At 34.7% G+C, this 19,006-nt stretch overlaps 1 protein-coding gene across 1 annotated transcript in view; it reads right to left on the bottom strand.

The window, feature by feature from the left end:
- The window catches only part of FAP (fibroblast activation protein alpha), a 38,762-nt gene extending 20,089 nt beyond the window's left edge, over window positions 1–18,673 (bottom strand). Inside the window, exons 1-16 of the mRNA XM_071435037.1 lie at window positions 18,420–18,673; window positions 18,065–18,149; window positions 12,638–12,733; window positions 10,699–10,793; window positions 10,518–10,592; window positions 10,275–10,327; window positions 9,243–9,315; window positions 8,525–8,645; window positions 7,879–8,033; window positions 6,670–6,773; window positions 6,199–6,334; window positions 3,354–3,398; window positions 1,551–1,655; window positions 1,395–1,465; window positions 749–802; window positions 294–418 (exon numbers count right to left, since the gene is read on the bottom strand). Coding sequence (XP_071291138.1) covers window positions 294–418; window positions 749–802; window positions 1,395–1,465; window positions 1,551–1,655; window positions 3,354–3,398; window positions 6,199–6,334; window positions 6,670–6,773; window positions 7,879–8,033; window positions 8,525–8,645; window positions 9,243–9,315; window positions 10,275–10,327; window positions 10,518–10,592; window positions 10,699–10,793; window positions 12,638–12,733; window positions 18,065–18,149; window positions 18,420–18,425 — 1,399 coding nt within the window. The 5' untranslated portion in view covers window positions 18,426–18,673. The remainder of the gene's footprint in view (window positions 1–293; window positions 419–748; window positions 803–1,394; window positions 1,466–1,550; window positions 1,656–3,353; window positions 3,399–6,198; window positions 6,335–6,669; window positions 6,774–7,878; window positions 8,034–8,524; window positions 8,646–9,242; window positions 9,316–10,274; window positions 10,328–10,517; window positions 10,593–10,698; window positions 10,794–12,637; window positions 12,734–18,064; window positions 18,150–18,419) is intronic.
- Between the last annotated feature and the right edge of the window lie 333 nt (window positions 18,674–19,006).

Here is a 19,006-nt window from a genome sequence, read left to right as displayed (position 1 = left end):
CTGTTTTGTGACATGAAGGACATTCACTAATTCATTTTAAATTCTCAAAATCCCAAGCTTTTTTTTTTTTTTTTTTTTTTTTGAAAAAGTAAAAAAAAATCCTGAATATATCTGTATTTACTGAAACATCACAACATTTTTGAATATGGGAAGTCTCTTTTTGGAAATCTTTCCTGGTTTTTGTGAAATTTCTGTGAGTCATACAAAAATCATTTGGGTAATCAGCATTAACTACAGTGCTGATAAATTCCAAAGAACAACTGATTATATGTTCAGTCCCATGCCATACATACCATAACAGATCAAGGCATAATACTTTGAATGTTCACTGAATCTTGCTGTATAATACTGACATCTCTCTTTCCTTAAATTGCAAGTAATGCATTGTTTTCTCATAGGTTTACTTCCAATGCTGATTCTAAGAGAAAAATCAACAAAACAATCATTATTTTTCTAAAATTAACTTTATATTTGTCTGTCTCATATTCTTGGATGCAAGCCCTGTACTTTCAGAACAGCTAATTTAAAAATAAATGCTTGGTTTTTTTAATCAATTTTCCCCCAAGAGTATATTTAAATGTTAGATGGCATTTCTTTCCATTGTCAGATAGAATCTGAGGTTAAGATTTAGTTAAAATAGCTTGTGAAATTACACATTAAACATCTTGAAATGAAATTGTTTTATTGACAAGTCCAGAGACATCTTCTAATAACCTACTATCATTAAGATAATGTTAATAAAACTTACTTGTAAATATTCCTTCTTCCAGGATAGCCTTCAAATTCATTGCTTGAATAAAAACTGCAAATTCATTTATATGTTAATAAATAATCCATAAAGTGATGACCTATGAATGAGCATCAAGATGAAAAGCTGTCTTGGAAGTTAATTAAGACTTTTTGAGATTTCTGCATGCGATGGAAGAATAGTTAAGCTTATATACCTTTCATCTTAATAAAGCTTTGCTCAGACTATGATTAAGTGACACATAAGCCATATAAATAGGACTTCTATCTTAATTCTCATGAGCTAATCTCTCCAATTATTTAAGCTGCCTCTATCTATACAGTAATGAGAGATCATAAAAAGAGAAGTAACTGCAAATTGCGTGAGGGTTAGCCACATGATTAAGTTAGTGTTTTTAAATAAGTCTCTCTAAGATGGGTGATGAAAATAAATAGAAAATTGAGGGCCATTTGCAAAGAATCTTTCATAAGTAAATAATTTTTACAAACCTATGCAGTACCTTAGCATACAAATTTGTTGTGGATGCATTCAGATAAAAAACAAATTACACCTAATTATAATCTGACAAGTTAACAAATGGTGTTCAAATTATTAAGTGTTGCTTTTACTGATAACATTCCCAACCTTTTTACTTCATGACACTTACATTGCATCATTTGTTACTCTGAAAATGTATATTGCCTCCCATTCTCCACTTGTAACTTGGATTGCATTCTCCTGTGTAGGGAGACATTTAAGTTACTGAATATTGTAGAATTCCTTCAGGACAGTAGATCAATGTAGAACACTTAGCTTGACTTACCACAGAGCCATTGATGTAATGAATATGCTTATAACCATTTTTGTCACTAAAAATTTTGTAGTATGAACTGCTGTCTGATGTAAAATACGGTGCAGAAACAAAGAACTGAAACAATGGAAGAAAAACAGCAGATGAGACATAAGGCTGTCCAAACTGTTTAGCAGATTATACCTCACATTACTAAAAGTAACAAGACCATTTAATCAGTTCAAATGGGACAAACTACTTTGCACAGGTTTGTACCTGTGATATTCAATCTTCCCGTGATCACATGTTACAATTTCTTTAATTTAGGATTTCTTAAATCTATAATATAGATACCACAAGAACACCACAAATATGAGCTCTCTACTTGTAAGTGGAATAATTTGTATATTCTCAATGACCTTTCTTTAGTTATTTAAAAACAGGCAGAAATTATTTTTAATAAGAAATTTTCTGAATAATGCTGATGTTCATGAAAGGTGCCAGACTGAGTATCCTGTGGACCTCAGTTTGTCTGCTTCACTGAGCAAGCACACCATCAAAGAAATGGATATCTGAAGTTTCCCATACTATTCCACTAATTTTAAAGAATAGATTATTCCAGATAAGTTCATTCAACTTTTACTTCCTTTTAAAGAATCACATCTTTACTAAAATTGTCAGTCAAGGTTGAATTACTGCAACTCTAAGTTTTGTTTTCAAAACATAAAGATATGAAGATATAGGAATGACTTGCAAGCACTTCAAACATAGTCAAACATTCCTGAGTGAGTATACCTTTTGAATAATATTAACTCAAGCTCAACTAGGACTTGTGACCACAAGTTAAATTCCCCTGCAGACTGTATCTGTGATTCCTAATACTTGAAAGCCTATAAAGGCAAAATCTGGGATTTATGCATGTGTGCAAATTCTTTAGCTCTAATAAAAATGTGTCATCAGAACTTCTAGTGAAGTGTCAAAAAATCAAAGGACCAAGTGAAATAACTAATTCTTGTAAACATATGATCTTCTCATTAAACATCTCTTAAGAGACAGTGCACTGAAAATTGAATCTCATTGTTAAGTCCACTACAGGACATTCAGGCAGTGTGAGGTTCACACACTTGATTCTGTTAACTTCCCCTGCCTGAAAGTAAATATAAACAACACTACATATTCACTGTTGGAATACAGTCTGTATGACTGTAAATACTGATCTCATGATCTTACAATTTCCTTTCAGGTTTGTTTTTACTGCAGGTTGCTGAAGGCATATGGTTGTCCAGGGTTACTGGGCAGAGAAAACATCTTTTGCTAAGAGGTAACTCCAAAGAAATATCACCTACCATTCTAAGGAGCGTATCTTACCTTGAAGGTTCCCCATTAGTTGAAGATGTGCACACACCTGGCACTAAAACTGTTCTGAGTGGAAGGCTTTTTTTCTAAAGATTCTAGATAGCCCATTTTATCCCTTGTCCTAATGCCACCAGAGGAATTTTACATCTATTCTTAGGCTCCAGAATGCTTCTAAGGATTACACTGCACTGTAAATCCACCTCTTTTCATTAATTTCCTCCCTTCATTAAATTCTGTCTCAACCAACTTTCCTGTCTAGTCAGTTGGTCAGGACAGAAATAGGTTTTTAAATTTAGAAAGCAGATAGCCAGATACTTCGTCTAGCACAGCATTAAAAGCTTCCGTCCTACAGCGCAACAAGTCTAAGCAGTAGTGCTGTGTGCCTCAGAAGGCTGCTTCATGTTTCAAAACACTGATGGCAAGATACAGGAAGCTGTATCTTCTAACTGAATTAAAATAGAGAGCAAGAAGAAAACCTACTCCGCCCGCCCATCCTGTTTGACTCTCTTCTATGTGCTGTTGATTCTGAAAAACAAAAGCAACATTACACTCTTTAAGAAGATTGAGTTTAAGGAGATTGGAAATCTTCAAATAAATCAGTAGCTGCCTGTAAAAGGGAATTTTAGAATATTTGCTATGAAGGTTCAGGCAGTTGGAGGTTGTCTATGTAAATAATTTTGCTGTATTAAGGCCATTATGTTAATTAAACTATTGTTTTTAACAGCTGACATCAGACCTAAATAAAATTTAAAGCAATTATGCAACTTTTTCACTGAAAACAAGAATGAACAACTACTTGATCTCATTAATTTTTTGGCAAAAATCCAAGTAAAATAGTATCAGGAATATTAATACTAAAAATTTGGTTTAGATTTTCAGCTTGTTTATATTTTCTTTGATTTCAAAGTTGAGATGTTGATTTAGAGCAGTGGTGATGTGACTATTAGGCATTCTGAGACTAGAATATAAATTTAGAACATCTTAACTCCTTGTTCTTAGAGCTGATTTGGAAACAGACTTATACTGAGCATGAATGATGCAGCTAAAGGTGCTTTTATATTTGTACTTATGTTTTGCTTGTAAAGTTTCTAGTGATATATTTAAAAATCTGCATTCAATCAATGTATTTCTTTTTTATCTTGCAAACTTTTCTTTATACTCTACATTCAATATAGTATTTCTTCACAGTTTGAAACAAATTTAACAAATTTGCTTTTTAAGGAATATGATTTGTATTTCTTACCCTCAACATAATCTCACTACTTTTTAAAATCATGTGTTCTCCCTTCTAATTTATTCCCCATAAAGTAACTTGAGGAAAAGTTGCAGGTCTTTGCCCCTTAGAAGACTAGCACTTTGCAAGGGCTCCACTGAGCTACTAACTGAAAAGACAGATTTTATTTCTTTTTAAGATGATAAAAATGGGATGTATTGTTTTATATCTGCATCCTAACATTATTTTCCATTCTCTCATTTGAGTAGCCCCTATTTCACAAAGACATGCCTACCTTTTACTCACATGAATAGTTCTACTGCTCATATTGGTTTCTGTGGTCTAGTCACATGAGAAAGAGTTGAACATGTGAACATTTCTGATGAATCCGTACTTTGGGAACATCTTGTAGATTATATTTTGTTATTATTTTCAGATACATAAAACATGTACAAGCTTATTGTACATTAGAGACTCAATGCAATCTGAATTCAACAAGAGAACTATTTTTGCCAAAGGAAATGTTCAGAGATATACTTTCTGATGGCAAATAGAGCTAATGCAGCAGTCCCATCTGTTCACACTCCTTCGATTGGCCATTTGTGCAAACTTTAATGTGATAAAAGCATTGTATCACTGTTTAAATATAGAATTATAGAAACGTCAGTAGTGACTCCATAAATAAGGTTTCATAGAGAAATGCAATTAAACAAGGATCATGAACAAAGTCCTGAAAGATGTTAATTGGTCTGGTCTGGTCTGGTTCCAGCAAAGCAATTAAGCACATGCTTAATTTTAAACACATAAACAGATCTGCTGAAGTAAATAAAACCAGCTACGTGCAAAAAGTTAAGCTTGCGTTAAAGTACTTCGCTGGATTGTGGTAGAATCCTAGAAACCTTATATCTTTTTTCTTTCCATTAAAATATGTAATTATTAAAATATAGCTTACTGGCAGGCAAGGTAGAGATTCATTCAGTGTTAATGAACCTATAAAATGGAACAATTACTTAGGAAATATAGCAAATGCTGCATGAAACATGGCTTATTCCTACTAAATTACAGTATTTCTCTGTGGACTACTACTTCAATGACAATGTTTTTGAAGTAACAGGACCTTAAATTCCCTTTAAATTTGCAACAGTTTTCATGTCAAAGAGGAGTAAAAATTATTTTCAACTTGAAAAGACTGTGTCAATAAACACTGAATTTATAATTTATCAGTTATACAAAATGCTTTAATAAATATTCTTGCCTTTTATTTCCAATTAGTTCAAGGTTTCATCTAATTTTAGCTTTAATAGTTGTACCATGAACCCTAAGAACAAGACAAGCCAAAAGCACCGATACTAAAAGACAACAAATGAGATCTCTATACTAGAGTTACTGAAATTCAGAGTTGTCTTTCCTTCAGGATCTATATAAATTTATCTGTGTGTACACTTCTCAGGCTTTACAAAGCTCTGCTCTGTTCAGCAGAGCATAGTTTTCTTTCCAACTGACTAAATCACAGAATGACATATTGAAACCAAATGTAGTTACTGTTGCAATTAGCCTGAAGTTTTCTTTTTCGGATCTGATTGTGTTTCCGAAAACTTGCTTACTGTCTAGAACTGTGTGATTTGATAAAACAGAAGACTTTCTTCTTCCAGAAAACCTGCCTTACAATTAATGTGTATGTTCTTTCAAATAATCTAACTAATTAATCTAAAAGAACATGATTTAGTCAGACTTAGTATGGAATTTCAACACGGCATAATAAGATTTTCTTTAAAAAAATACAGATCCTGTATGGTTTTACTTTTGAAGATGCTTACACAAGAAGGAAATAAAAAACATTACTGAAAGCCTCTCAACAGCATTTTAGGTGGTTGTTTTTGTTTTGGTTTTTATTTAAGTTTCACAAAGAAAAAATGCTGTGCTTTTATTTCCTGGAGTAATTAGTATTTTTCACTCCTCTTCCAGCAATTAAAATATTAAAAAATGTATCACTATAGTAAAATATTATTGTGATAAAACACTGAAAAATATAATTAGGGCAGGGATAAAAAAATGCTAATTTCAGATTAGTAAAATTCAGTAATTTTAGATTTATATTTCAAACTTCATTACCTCTGGACAGTCCCAAGTATTTGAACGCTCTTTGAAGTCACAAATAGCCAAGACTGAAAAATTCTGTATTCTCTTCAGCCACTGCACACAGATTCGAGTATCTGCTACCCAAGTAAGCCAAGTAAAATAGTGATCACTAAAATATAAAAAAAATTAAAAAGGAAGAAATGGCAGTTATTAAACAACAGGAGTATAGAAGCATTGCTAAAGATTGCATTCCCCACATTTCTCTCTGAAAAACAACAGCAAAGCTTTCACTGTTTTAGGGTACTTTTTTATCCTCTGTAACAATGTATCATATGGACAGCCGAAAGAAAAATGCAATATTTCTAGTTAGCTTCTGATCCTTCTAGGGGTTTAATATGGCAGTACACTGTTAGATAAAGTACAACTCAGAGGTTCAAGCATTTAAAACAAATAGACGAAACCTTTTTTTTTAACCAAGAAAAGACATATTTGAGGGCACACTACCTGGATGCTATGATTGCAGGAACTGGCACCTCCTTAGGACCAAATGCTTCAGAGTTAATAGTGTCTACAATAAACACTTTAACAGTAGGATTTTTAGCTCCAGCCTTCAAAGAAAATGTTTTAGGTTATTAAAACCAGGCTCTGAATAATTCAAATTGAGGAAAATCAAAACACTTTTTGCAGGAAAGTATACAGGTAACAAAATATGAATTCAGTTGAGTATATAAGAGCAAATAGTCTTATAAGATGTAAGAGTGATACTGCAGCAGTAGTACATACTTAGTTTTCTATCATTTATATTTCTATATATAAAGAAGAAAACCTTTTAAACATTTGAGTTTAGTGCCTTTCTCTACAGAAAATGTGCTTGCTGGTAACGATTGTTCTGTTTGCAGTGGGGGCCTTTGCAGCACACATTACACTGGCTTCAGCATAAAACCCCAGTTTATTCACATGATTGCAAGGGCTGTTTGACATCCCAACTGGGAAATGGTTGCTTAAACTGATTTCATGGTTGCTTCTTCACTGCATACATTATCAGTTTTTTAATTCTTCTCCACGTGTGGCCTAAACCACCCAGTTTTACTTTAGAACTGTGAGCCAGCTGACAGGTGAGCAAATTCTTTAAATACATTAGCATGATCCCTTGCAATCATATGAACATGATAAGAGTCAGGAGAGCTTTCTAATGCATGCTGAAGAAATGCCAACCCAAAACCTTATTGCCTTAGATCTCACACTTGAAAGCAACTAAAATCCAAAGCCCCTTCAGATCAAAAAGCACTATGAAGTGTGCAAATAAAGTGAAGACTTTATTTTAAAAATATATATATAAAAAACACCTTAGTCTCATAATTTATTTACCATAATGAAAAATAACAACTGCATCATTTACACACCAGAATAAGTAAACTGAATTGAAAAAATATTGAGTACTTTTGCACATGCTCTTTACCTACATGAGTAATTACATTTATTTCACTGATATTATATTTAAAATATATAAAATACAAAATATATTTTAATATTATATTTAAAATTGTGTATGTACCTACAGCTGTTCTGAGCTTAGACCAAGCTTGTTTTATTTTATTTAAGTCACAATGGATTGAACCATGGTAATACTTAAGGAATTAAGCACAGTTAATTTTCTCATTGTCATAACTAATTTCTCAACAGAAAGGAAGTCAAAAGAATGATAAAACATACCTTTGGGTAAGGGATGGTTATTTTTCTAGGATACTGGTCCTCACCAAAATACGAATATTCAATAACTGGTATGTCAGAATCATTAAATTGTACATATGCTAAATATCTTCCACTTGGAGACCACCACAGTGCATATTTTGTTGCTAGCATCTCCTCTGAGGAAAAAAAAATTGTTTATAACTGTAATCTACCTTCCAACCTGTTTTAGCACTCTACTCAGCACACATAAGGACAGTTACACTAAATAAATAACATCAAACATCTCCAAACATGCACACAGATCCCACTTAATTCACTTGGGATTTTCCTGTGTGCATGTTTTTTTTTTAAATTTTTTTTTGGATGCACTGAAGTGCCAAATTTTCACTGAAATTAAAACTTTAAATCCTAAATCCCAGCCTCTGCCTTTGCATCAGAAAGAAGACAACTTTGCAGAGGTCTGATACAGTTTCAGACTCAGGATTTTGGTTATGTGGTACAAATACAAAATTCATACATTGTACAGTAAATACAATATGGAAAAAAGAAGTAATCCTTAGGGCTGAAAAAAAGGAGTATCATCACAGACATTTTAAATGGATTGTGAAAACCAGAACCAATCTAAACAAAGCATTTATCATGTTGCTGCCCTTCAAGATTTACTTACCTTCATAGACCCAGTCAGGAATCCCATTAAATATTTCATTCTGTTTTCCATCACTAGTTATTTTAACTGGTGCCTCTCTAGGACTTGGTTTCAAATAGATATTATTCTGATAAACATATACCTAAAGACAAGAAAGTTTTTTTTAAGAGTACAGGCAACAGGATTAGAGCAAGATCTTCTGCAGTCAATACTCCTACATTACACTAGCAAGACTTAATGAATACAAAATGGGAAATGGTACACTAATAGCCCTTGAAAATTCTGCAAGAGCTGGTACCTCAGCAAATAAATTATACATTGCAGGCCAAGTTCTGTGTTCAGTAAAAATTTTAGAACAGATTTTAAATCCTGTATCTGTAAATCTCCATTTTAAATTCACTTGTTATACTTGTTTTCAAAGGGAAACCAATTGGTTTTCAGGCCTTGAAACCACATTAAATCTTATATAAAAATTATGTTGGTCAATTCTGGATAAAGACTAGTGAGCAAACTGGAACACATAATGTACCTGAGAACATGGATTATTCTTCTCTTGAGACACAGATAGTAAAATTTGAACAAGTTAAAACTGTTTTCTTTGTCATAACCAAGATTAATAAACAGGCCTGTCAAAAATATGGCCTAATATAAAAAAAAACAAACAACCAAACAACCAAAGATAAATGTCTTTAAGCCATACAAAGTAAATTCATTCTAGGACTTAATTATCTTTACTAACCAATTTGTGTCCAACGGGTGACCAGGATATATACTGAATTTTATGTGGAAGCTGATTTTCTGTTACAAAACCACTAAAAAAAGGAAAGAAGTTGAAATGGCTTTTCGTGCACAGTGCAAATGGATCATTATACTGTACATTAATAAAAAAGTCACAAAATCATTTTCTAACTGCTTGTTGTTTCTCAAGCAATGCACAATAAGGCAGGCAGAGACATGCAGTTAACAGGATGGCGTGCACCAGTGCTGGCAAAGGCTTGAACTCACTCCTTTGAACACCTATTCAACCGCCTAAGGAGCCAGCCTTATCTGTTCCCAAATGCTGCACAAGCACCTGCAGTCATTTGCTGTAGCTGCAGTCTGTGTTACAGTCTCAGCAGGTTATTGGGAAATGTGAACTCAGCATGCACTGAGGCAGGTGCGGCAGCAGCACCTCCAGCATTGGGTGAGGATCCCAGCTCCCATGCAGTGTCTCTCTACTCACAGCAGCTTGCACCAACTTCTTCCTGGCACCTTGAGCCAGCAGTTGCCCAAGAATGATGCAGCTCAGTGCAGTCCCTGTTGCTCAGAACTAAGCACATTTGGTCACACTGCTGCTTTCAGCATAAAAAGGGATTGCAGAGGCAGATGGCCTCCTTTGGATTTGGTTTGGGCAATCTTGGGAAAGGGACCAAATGCCATGGGACAAGCTATAGCCCTTTAAGGAATGCAGGGTTGGCTGTTAAAAGAGTTTTAGGGACGCTGAGGATTAGATCAATGATAAAAAGAATGAATTTTTAGAAGGGGATGGGGACCAAAGGGAATATTGAGCAGTGAAAGTTTTAGGGCATGAAATAGAAATCAATCCAGATGAAAAGAATGTATGGTTTTTCCTAGAGAACATTTTCTTTCTCAAGCAAACAGGTAACCTGACAGATTTAGGCAAAAGCAAAGCAAGTCAGTAGTTCATTACTACAGTTTTGGAGTGAATGCTTGCAAGCACATCACCACAGTGTATGCACCACAGCTTTCTGTAAGAAATATCAGGCCTTACCCATTTATGAGATCATAAATGTGATATGATGCTGTATAAGAGTATCTCCACAGCTGCATAAATGAATAAAGATAATATTATTAACCTTGAAAAAGATAATCTAATTACAAATAATCAGCTGCCTCTTCACAGCCTATCCCTTTCTCAAGAAAGTACCAAGAAACATTTATCTATGGTAAACACAATTAACAAAATGCTACATAAAATTAAACATTACATTAAGAGGTAAATTAAAATAATTACCTTTGAATAATTGCTTTCCAGGGCTATGAAATATTTGTCCGATGACATCACATAATTTGAAGCATTAACTTGTTTCTGAAAAATTAAGAAGTAGATTATATTCTAGTCTTACTCACTTTTAAACTGTAACTTGAAATACAGCAGCACTTTTTGCTTTTTTATTAATGAGAAATGTACATACCATTGTGCTGTTTGTCAGGATGGTGGTTGCGTAGTTAATTTCAACATTGTAAAGGATAATATCATCCTCTGCAGACTGATGAAGATATTCATTATCTTCATAAACAAGATAAATGATTGTTACCTTCACAGAAGATACTACACAACATATCTTTTTATCAACAAATTCACACTTCTTTCAAAGAATAGGTTTTAAGCAAATATCTTTTGGCATCTACATAAATGTGTTCCTTCTAATGAATCTGAGGTACAGAGTAACCAAGAAACCATCTTCAGGGTTCTTGAGTACATTCTTGAGACTATACACTGCACAGAGGATCAACTATTTAACTTCACAAGTAAATGCCAAGAATGCCAGTGACAGACCCATTAGAAAGTCAGTATCAAAATGTAAATGTTTTAAAGAAAAATATCTTTGCTTATCATTTTACCAGAACACTCTCATTTGTATATTCTGCAGATAAAAGCAGTACCACACAACTGACACTGCATGATTCTGCCCTTACTTACAAGAGTCCTACAAAATAAAGTGAGTGGGCTTCATTGAAAATAGAATTTACCCTGCCTTTGCTCAAGATCTGAGCTACAGTTTGGTAGAGAATAAAGACCAGATTTTTAGTTTCAGATTATTATTTTCACTGCTATAAACAGAGAGAATGAATTTCATATTTGGTGTAGCTAGAAAGCAAGACTAAAAGTTAAATAGGAGCCTGAAACATTGTGAAGATGTTCATTTTTAGGAAATTAGATCACCCTTGAATCTTCTGAGCACTCTTGTGTGATTTTTGTAACAGTATTTGTGTTTAAAATCATCCTTAGGATAAGATATACAATTTTGACTCCTTGTTTCAGAAGAGAAGCAGACATATGGAATGCTGTAGGCATGGCTATCTATGGAATCTATGGCATGACTTTTGTGCGAGTTTGTGACTGTTAAAAGGAATGATAAGTCTAAGTGAGAAAGCTATAAAGAGAGAAGAAGAATATTAGGTTTAGGTGATATGCTGCCTACATTCTTCAGACATTCAGACAGAATTCTAACAAAGTGACCTAATTTTTAAATCATACAAGCGATATCTACATACTTCAAACTGCTCATCGTAAAATTGAACCACTCAAGCAATTCCTCACTCATAAGGCCTTACTTCAGTTCTAAAATTGTGGGCTAAAACCAGCTTGGTGAGACTCCATGTGAATGGGCACTACGCTTGCTGCTACTGGCAGAGAGCAGTGCTCGAGGCAGCACAGGGATGGGGGCAGCATGTGTGCTAGAATGTAACCAGGCTAGCTCCAGTCTCCCTGGGCTGTGCAGTTCAATGATAACAGGAGCAGCACTTCAGCCACACACAGACACATTTATATCAGCAGCAATCAACTTCACGTCTCCACCTTAAGGAACTTAGAAAGTCAGCTTTCTTTTCTATGCAATATCCTGGAACTCAGGAATTTCAGCAGTGTCAGCACTTCCTTAAATGAAATTAGAACAGCTGGCCTCATTGCCGAGCCAGGTACTACTGAAAACAAAGAACAGGACCTGTAAGACAGACTACCTCAATCATTATAAGTGGTAACTCAAAAAGTGCTGTGAAAAGCATGAAAAGAAGATTGCTTAAGGAATGACTGACACATTGACAAATTTCTTTCACTTGCTGTAGTGAATATGACAGTAAAAGAAATAAAACACTGAAGGCCTCTGTAAAATTATAGTTTATACTTGACTCAGACATGTCTGTTGAAACATCAAATACCTGGATTTTCTAGAATGACTGACAGAACAGTAAATTTCAACCATAAGTTTTGACTAACACATTGTTTAATTTCATAGTTAGCATTCATTCAAAGTAAAGCTGGAAGGAAAATACATTTCTCAGTCTATGTAAACCAGTCTGGAAATACATATTAGAAAGGCTTATCTATGTTTGAGAAAAGGTTTTACTTACCTGACACCCAATATGGAAAAAATGTTTTATATTGGAAGTTTCCATTCAAATAATCTTCCAAGGTAAGAGCTCTAGGACCATCATCTGTGTTGACAACTAAGCATAAGACAAACATTTTCTGTTAATGGCAAGAGGGAAAAAAAATTGTAGCAGAGTGTTTTGTTTTTTCTTCATTTAGTGCCATGCAAGAGTGAGGATACCATACTCCTGGAGATATGCAAATCGTGGGTGCAGCAGAAAGGGAAGATCCCTGTTGCTGTTCTGATAAATTCCTTTAGTCTCTGAAAGACTCATCTTTGGGAATGCAAAATTAACTAGACAAAATAATTTATTTCAACCATTTATTCATGCAGACACATTTACCTGAAGACACTGTGAGTCCAAATAAGCCTTTTCCACACAAAAGACAAACGTTGCTTGGGTTTTTAATTTTTTTTTTTTAAGCATGGGTTTCATGAACTTGTAGAGGCAACTATTTTAATCGGGACCTTCACACGTCCAGCAAATGGTCAAACAACAGGATGCAAACCCTAACCTCCAAATTTTGTACATGCTTCATTAACCACTGTTAGAAGATAGCTTGCAAAATAATCACCATCCACATATATTTCTTAGTAGTCACATGAAAAACTTTGATGAAGGAATCCAGATAAAAAATAATTCTGAAAAGTAATGATTGAGTGAACCCAAACTTGAACTTTTATTTAATGCTGCAAAAGAAATGATTCTCGTAAGAAGACAATGATTCTCATAAGAAGAGAGGTACTCAAATATTTGATTTCTAAGCAGGTCAGATAACTTTATTAAAATAATGCAAGTGGAGGCTGGTTTCCTGGATCTTGTCTGGCTATATTTTTCCCCAAAGCTAAACAACTTAAGTTAGGGCAGATTGTAAAAAAAAATTCAAGGTCAATCAACTGGATAAGAAGAGGATTATGCTGTACAGTTCCTGTGTAGAACCTATGCAATTCACAAGAGTGAGAATAATCAAAATATTTAATCCTCAAAAGACACATGAATTGTTCTGATGAAGGCCAATTTTTAAAGTTCAACAGCATAATGATGGCAGCTTTCAGGTCTTGGCATTCTGGATGCTATGCTTTCTCCTTTAAAATCAAAGGGTCTTCTGCCAGGGTATTCAGAGGTAGTGGAGATGTCACACTGCAGCTTAGTAGATCTTTGCCACTTCCCCTGTTTGTTCCTTCGGAGCTCTCAGATGACAGTCAGATAATCAAGATGACTCGTTGCTCTCAGGTTTCATATCATGCTCCATCACTTGCTCATTAGTTGCCCTCTCTGTTAAGATCACACTGACTTCCTGGGAAATGTTTCTTCATATTGCCTTCTATGGTGCTTTGTAATGATAACACATATTTTCTTCTGCTAAGTGACTATTATTCACTGTAGAATACACATGTCAGGTTGACTGTTGACACAAGCCTTGTCTGTACTAATGCAGAAGAAAGCTGTCACAAGGAATAAAACTGAATGCCAATCCAGAGGCAAAAACCTGTCCCTATAAACTCTGAGCTGGCAATACGTCCAGAAAATATCCCAAGAAGTTCAATAAGAAGTTAATCCCTCTTGCTAATACTATGACTGCATATTACAGATCTTTGATACATTAATGATAAACATAGAAGATGGCAGACTTAAAAAAAATGCTCAGAAGATAATTCCAAAGAATCCAGTTCTAGTTATGTTGAATGATGATTACTTAGCACTATCTCTCAGTTAAAATTCTCTAAGTGAAGAAGCTTATTAGCAAAATAAATCAGGATCTATTTCCAAGGTTGTTTGTATAGAAAGCTTAAAATTTGCAGTCCTTTTTGATACCTTAATCTGGTAAAATTACCTGGTTTCTTCTCTCATCTTAAGAGACAAGCAGTATCGCAAACTTCCATCACTGGTCTAATTTTCACAGCTCTAATTCAAACCTTACCTGTGTTAGATATTTCACCCTCACATACTTAATATTCTATGAGGATTTATTATGACTGCTGATTTTCAAAATGGGCCCACTAAGATCTGAACTTCTACCACTGTACTGCCAAAAAATTTAAAAACAACTATTTCTCACTTGAGTACTTACAATTTTGATTGCTTGTTTTTAGGTAACAGCTTCGTTTGTATTGCCAGGATTATTCTGTTTCAAAGACTGGATACGGGGAAACTAACACCACCCTTAATATCTCAAAGCTCTCCTGGTTTATGGCTTATTCCACATGTTCTAATGTGCATCCTTATAAATTGTATCTAGTCTTGCCAAATTACAGTAAGCATACATAATAATCAGAAGGTATTGTTGTTTCTGTATATGGTTATTTTTATAGGTATATATATATATATATATATATATATATATATATATATATGTATGCATTTTATATGTATTTAGCATATATGTATTTATATAAATATTTTATTTAGCATCTACTGCCAAACATCAAGTAGATGACATGACAAAGGAAAACTGGTTAGCACAGTGTTATTGTCTGCTTCTGGACTAGAATTTCCATTCTCATCTCTGTGGGCTGATGCTGAATAGCTGAAGCACAAGCTCCTCCAAAATGAGGAAACATAAAACTCAGTTTAGCACCAGAAATTAATTCCAATACTCCTGATCCTACTCCAAAACTTTGGTCACACTCAGCATCAACTCACATCAACTGAACCTGCTTTTCCACTTTGGATTTGGCTGAGGTGTTGCAGAGAACACAACCTCTTCATAAGAAACTGGCTGCTCACCACTTTGTGGCTGAGCAGTAAGCTCTATGACCTCACCTGTGACATCAGAGAAATGGGGATTGGGCCTCAGGCCTAGGCCAAGAGTACACAGGGAACAGCAACTTTGACAGACATGACTTTGGACATTCATTAAAAATAGCAGAAGAGATTTATTCAAAGTCTAAGCAATACATACAGTGAATTGTAACTCTGCCTGTGGTTCCACTATTGCTTCTCAACTGCAGACAGGTATTTTCTTTCTTTATGCTGCAGAAGAAGAGGACTAGGTACACCAATGTACAAGGGAAAAGCTCCTTTCTGAACCATTTGGAGTTGCAGTATCACAGCTGGGTTATCACTGTCAGGTAAATCCCACCACATATTCCTAACTCAAAGATGTGTCAAAAAACGGTCAGTGATTTCTTAGGCATGGATGCTATTTGCTACACTGATATTGCCCACCTTGCTCTTCTGAGCCCCACAGAAATTGTCTAATACTTGCAGTTGCAAGTATTTGCCTCTTAATATCCTCTCAAAAAATTATTTTCCTGTTAATTTTTGAGAATTTTTTGACATTTTTATACACTTGTATGTGTAAATCAAAACCACCTACCACATTTTGAGAAGTCTGAAGAACATGAAATGACTAGAAACTTAGCAGACAAAACCAGAACTAAATGCTCGTCCATTTTTCTTTGCAGATTTCTTAAGTAGAAATTTATTTGGTCTGTGTCTGTGCATTTCTTATATGCAATTAATTGTCTTTCTAGATTGCCACATCCTTTCAGCTGAGCAGTGGTAAAGCCGGAATGTACAAACAACATTCCAGCTGTGTAGCCATTTCCTGTCTGTCTCCAGCTCGCAAAATTTGTAACTGCAAAATTAATTTATATTTCTTCTATTTACAACTGATCAGTAGACTACTTGGAATTCAAAAAGGTTAAGGCATTTGAACAGGTAACTGCAGCACTTGCAGTTCCACCTGAGAATAAGAAGCCATAATCTGACACATCCAACATGTGTATAAAAAACTGGACATAACTGTGTTGGACATAACTGTGTGTTTGTCAATTGTCTAAAATGCTCCCCCAAAAGCATCCTGTGAAGTAAGATAATTTCTTTATCATCCTACTGGATCTAAATATGATGTTTGGTATGACTGGTTATTGGTATGACTAGTGTCAATATTCCAAGAGACACTACAAGAGTTCTCCATAATTGCTGAGGTACTGAAGAGGCCAGAGAGCAGTATTTGACAACAAAAAACACACATTCATTTTTTCCTACAGTACCTTCCATCATCTTTATCAACTTCTTCAGGCTGCCAAACTGATCCTTGGTCTCCAATCTCTTTGTTCCCTCATTACTATTTTTTAAATTTAAATCTCATAAAAATATTCTGCCTTCCCTGTCATAAAATGCAGATCTGATGGGAGTAAGTCTGACTTGATACCATGTATTTACCTTGTAGTGAAAGCTCAGATTTGACCACGCTTAGCTAGACAAAAAATCTGGCACCCCACTATTGACACTAAAAGTCAAATCTGTCACTCTGAGGTGCTATCTCTTCCAGCACTGCATAGTATATATGCATATCTATATCTATCTATAGATGTATGTAACTGATATGCATCTATTCTCATATTAAAATCCTACATAACAAAATCATCCCTAACTGCTTCAGAAGCCTTCAACCCTTCTCTCAACAGCCCAGGATAAACATTAGCCACAGAAATGTCAGATATGAAAGAGATTTCACCTTTCACAAAACCTGCATATTAACTGCAGGACTTAACTTTCACAAGACTTAAGCAGATGGTTAATTTTATAACATTTAGTTGTAAATACTGTTTCTCCATCTCAGTCCCCCTGCCCACACACATAAGGAAGAATAATAACAGAAAAAATATCCTTTAAATAGATAGTGTTACTGGAATATAAGCCTTTTATTAATATTTTAATTATTTCAGAGGCATTAAAGTAATCTGCTATAGTGATAAGGTCATGTACATCTGTTGCTGTTACTATCTTGTCATAGAAAACAATAACCACCAAGTCAGTGCCACTCATGTTCAAAATTTCAAAACTCATTTCAAGCTTCACCAGAGCACTCAGCAGACCACACTGGGTTGATTTACCTACAGCTGGCATTATAATACTAGACCAAACTATCCATCCCTTTTTTATACAATGCTGACTTTAATTTTCAAATGCAAGCTTGAATATATTCACAAATAATTCATCATACCCTATCTACAAAAAAAAAAAGAAGTTAACTTGTAATTGGATACAGAACTTCTGTAATTATTACACAAGCATTTAAAACCCAATGCAAGTTCACCAAGCTAATGAAAATTACTAACAGTTTGGGAAAGTCTCCTAACCCCTCAAACAGAAAAATAATATGGGAAGATCTGAAAGATATTTTTGCAGCGGTGACTAAGAACATTATATATCATGCACAATGAAGTGAATTCAGGTACTTTTCACTTCAAGGAGTTCCTTGTTTCAACATCTGCTGGCATTTCAATTCTACCTTCAGGATATTTCAGCTGTCAGTACATTTCTGTAAAGTGATAAAGCCATAACAATTCTGACAGGACAATCCTAAACATGATTTGATAAACTTTTGTGAACTTCAGAAGCCACAATAGCCAAAGATACTGCATTTTACACAACATAAGTTTAGAAATACCTTACCTCTTGATGGTAGCAGTACAATACACATAAGTAATAAGGAAAGCAAAAGACATATAACCACGCCAAATATGATTTTTAGCCGGGTCTGCAGAAGAGAAACAAAAAATAATTACATTTTCAATATTGTCTCAAGTTTGTTTCCATGGCTGGTAAATAATGAAATCCTCCTTCCCTCTAACTGCTGTAATCGGTCCTAGCAACAAGCAAAAAACATCCCTGCAGTACATATGAAAAGACTTCCCTTTCCTTCTTTAAAGCAAATATTTTCACATCAGAGCCAGCCTTGTCTAACAGCTGACAGTTTAAAACAAAGGATGTAAATGCTACCAAAAGTTGAATTCAGGAGCATACAGACCTTCATTTTCCTGTTGTATTCTAAAGAATGTGAATTCTCTCTTCTGGGTGTTGGTCAGTAGATCTAGGAGAGGAGTTCGAAAAGGCAGTGTCTGTTTTCACAGTTGGAGGCCAAACCTCTGGCAGACTTTTTTTTTCCTACATACTTTTGGAAACTGTGCCAAATTTCAAAGGCTTTCCATAAAATTGAAACCACACTTTTGGGGAAGTTCTTGGACAAAAAATGGACAGTGGGAGGCTATCGGGGTGGTGATTATGTACTTCCCCTCAATGTGAGCTGTAACCAACATCTGCTTACACTAACTTGAGGTTTTATGACTCATCAGATACTTGACATGCACTGTTTTTCTCTGAAAAGTATCTACTGTGTTTTTTGGCACTCCCCACTTTCTCAGGACATAGTCATGACCGTATTTCCACTCTCTACAGAGAAATTAGAAGAAAATCCCATAGCTTTATTGCTTATGTGGAATTCACATATGTTTACTTTTAGAAATAATAAATGATGGCACAAGAATGCAAAACAAGCAGCAGAAACAGTACTGTTTAATGTCTTCCACATGTGAGAAGAATTGCTGTTTTCCCCTG

This window comes from Agelaius tricolor, unplaced genomic scaffold (assembly GCF_023055355.1).
Source record: "Agelaius tricolor isolate 1412-34295 unplaced genomic scaffold, bAgeTri1.0.p SCAF_10, whole genome shotgun sequence".
In the NCBI taxonomy this organism is placed as follows: Eukaryota; Metazoa; Chordata; class Aves; order Passeriformes; family Icteridae; genus Agelaius; species Agelaius tricolor.
The sequence above is the reverse complement of the archived record's forward strand: the minus strand, read 5'-3'. Positions and strand labels throughout refer to the sequence as shown.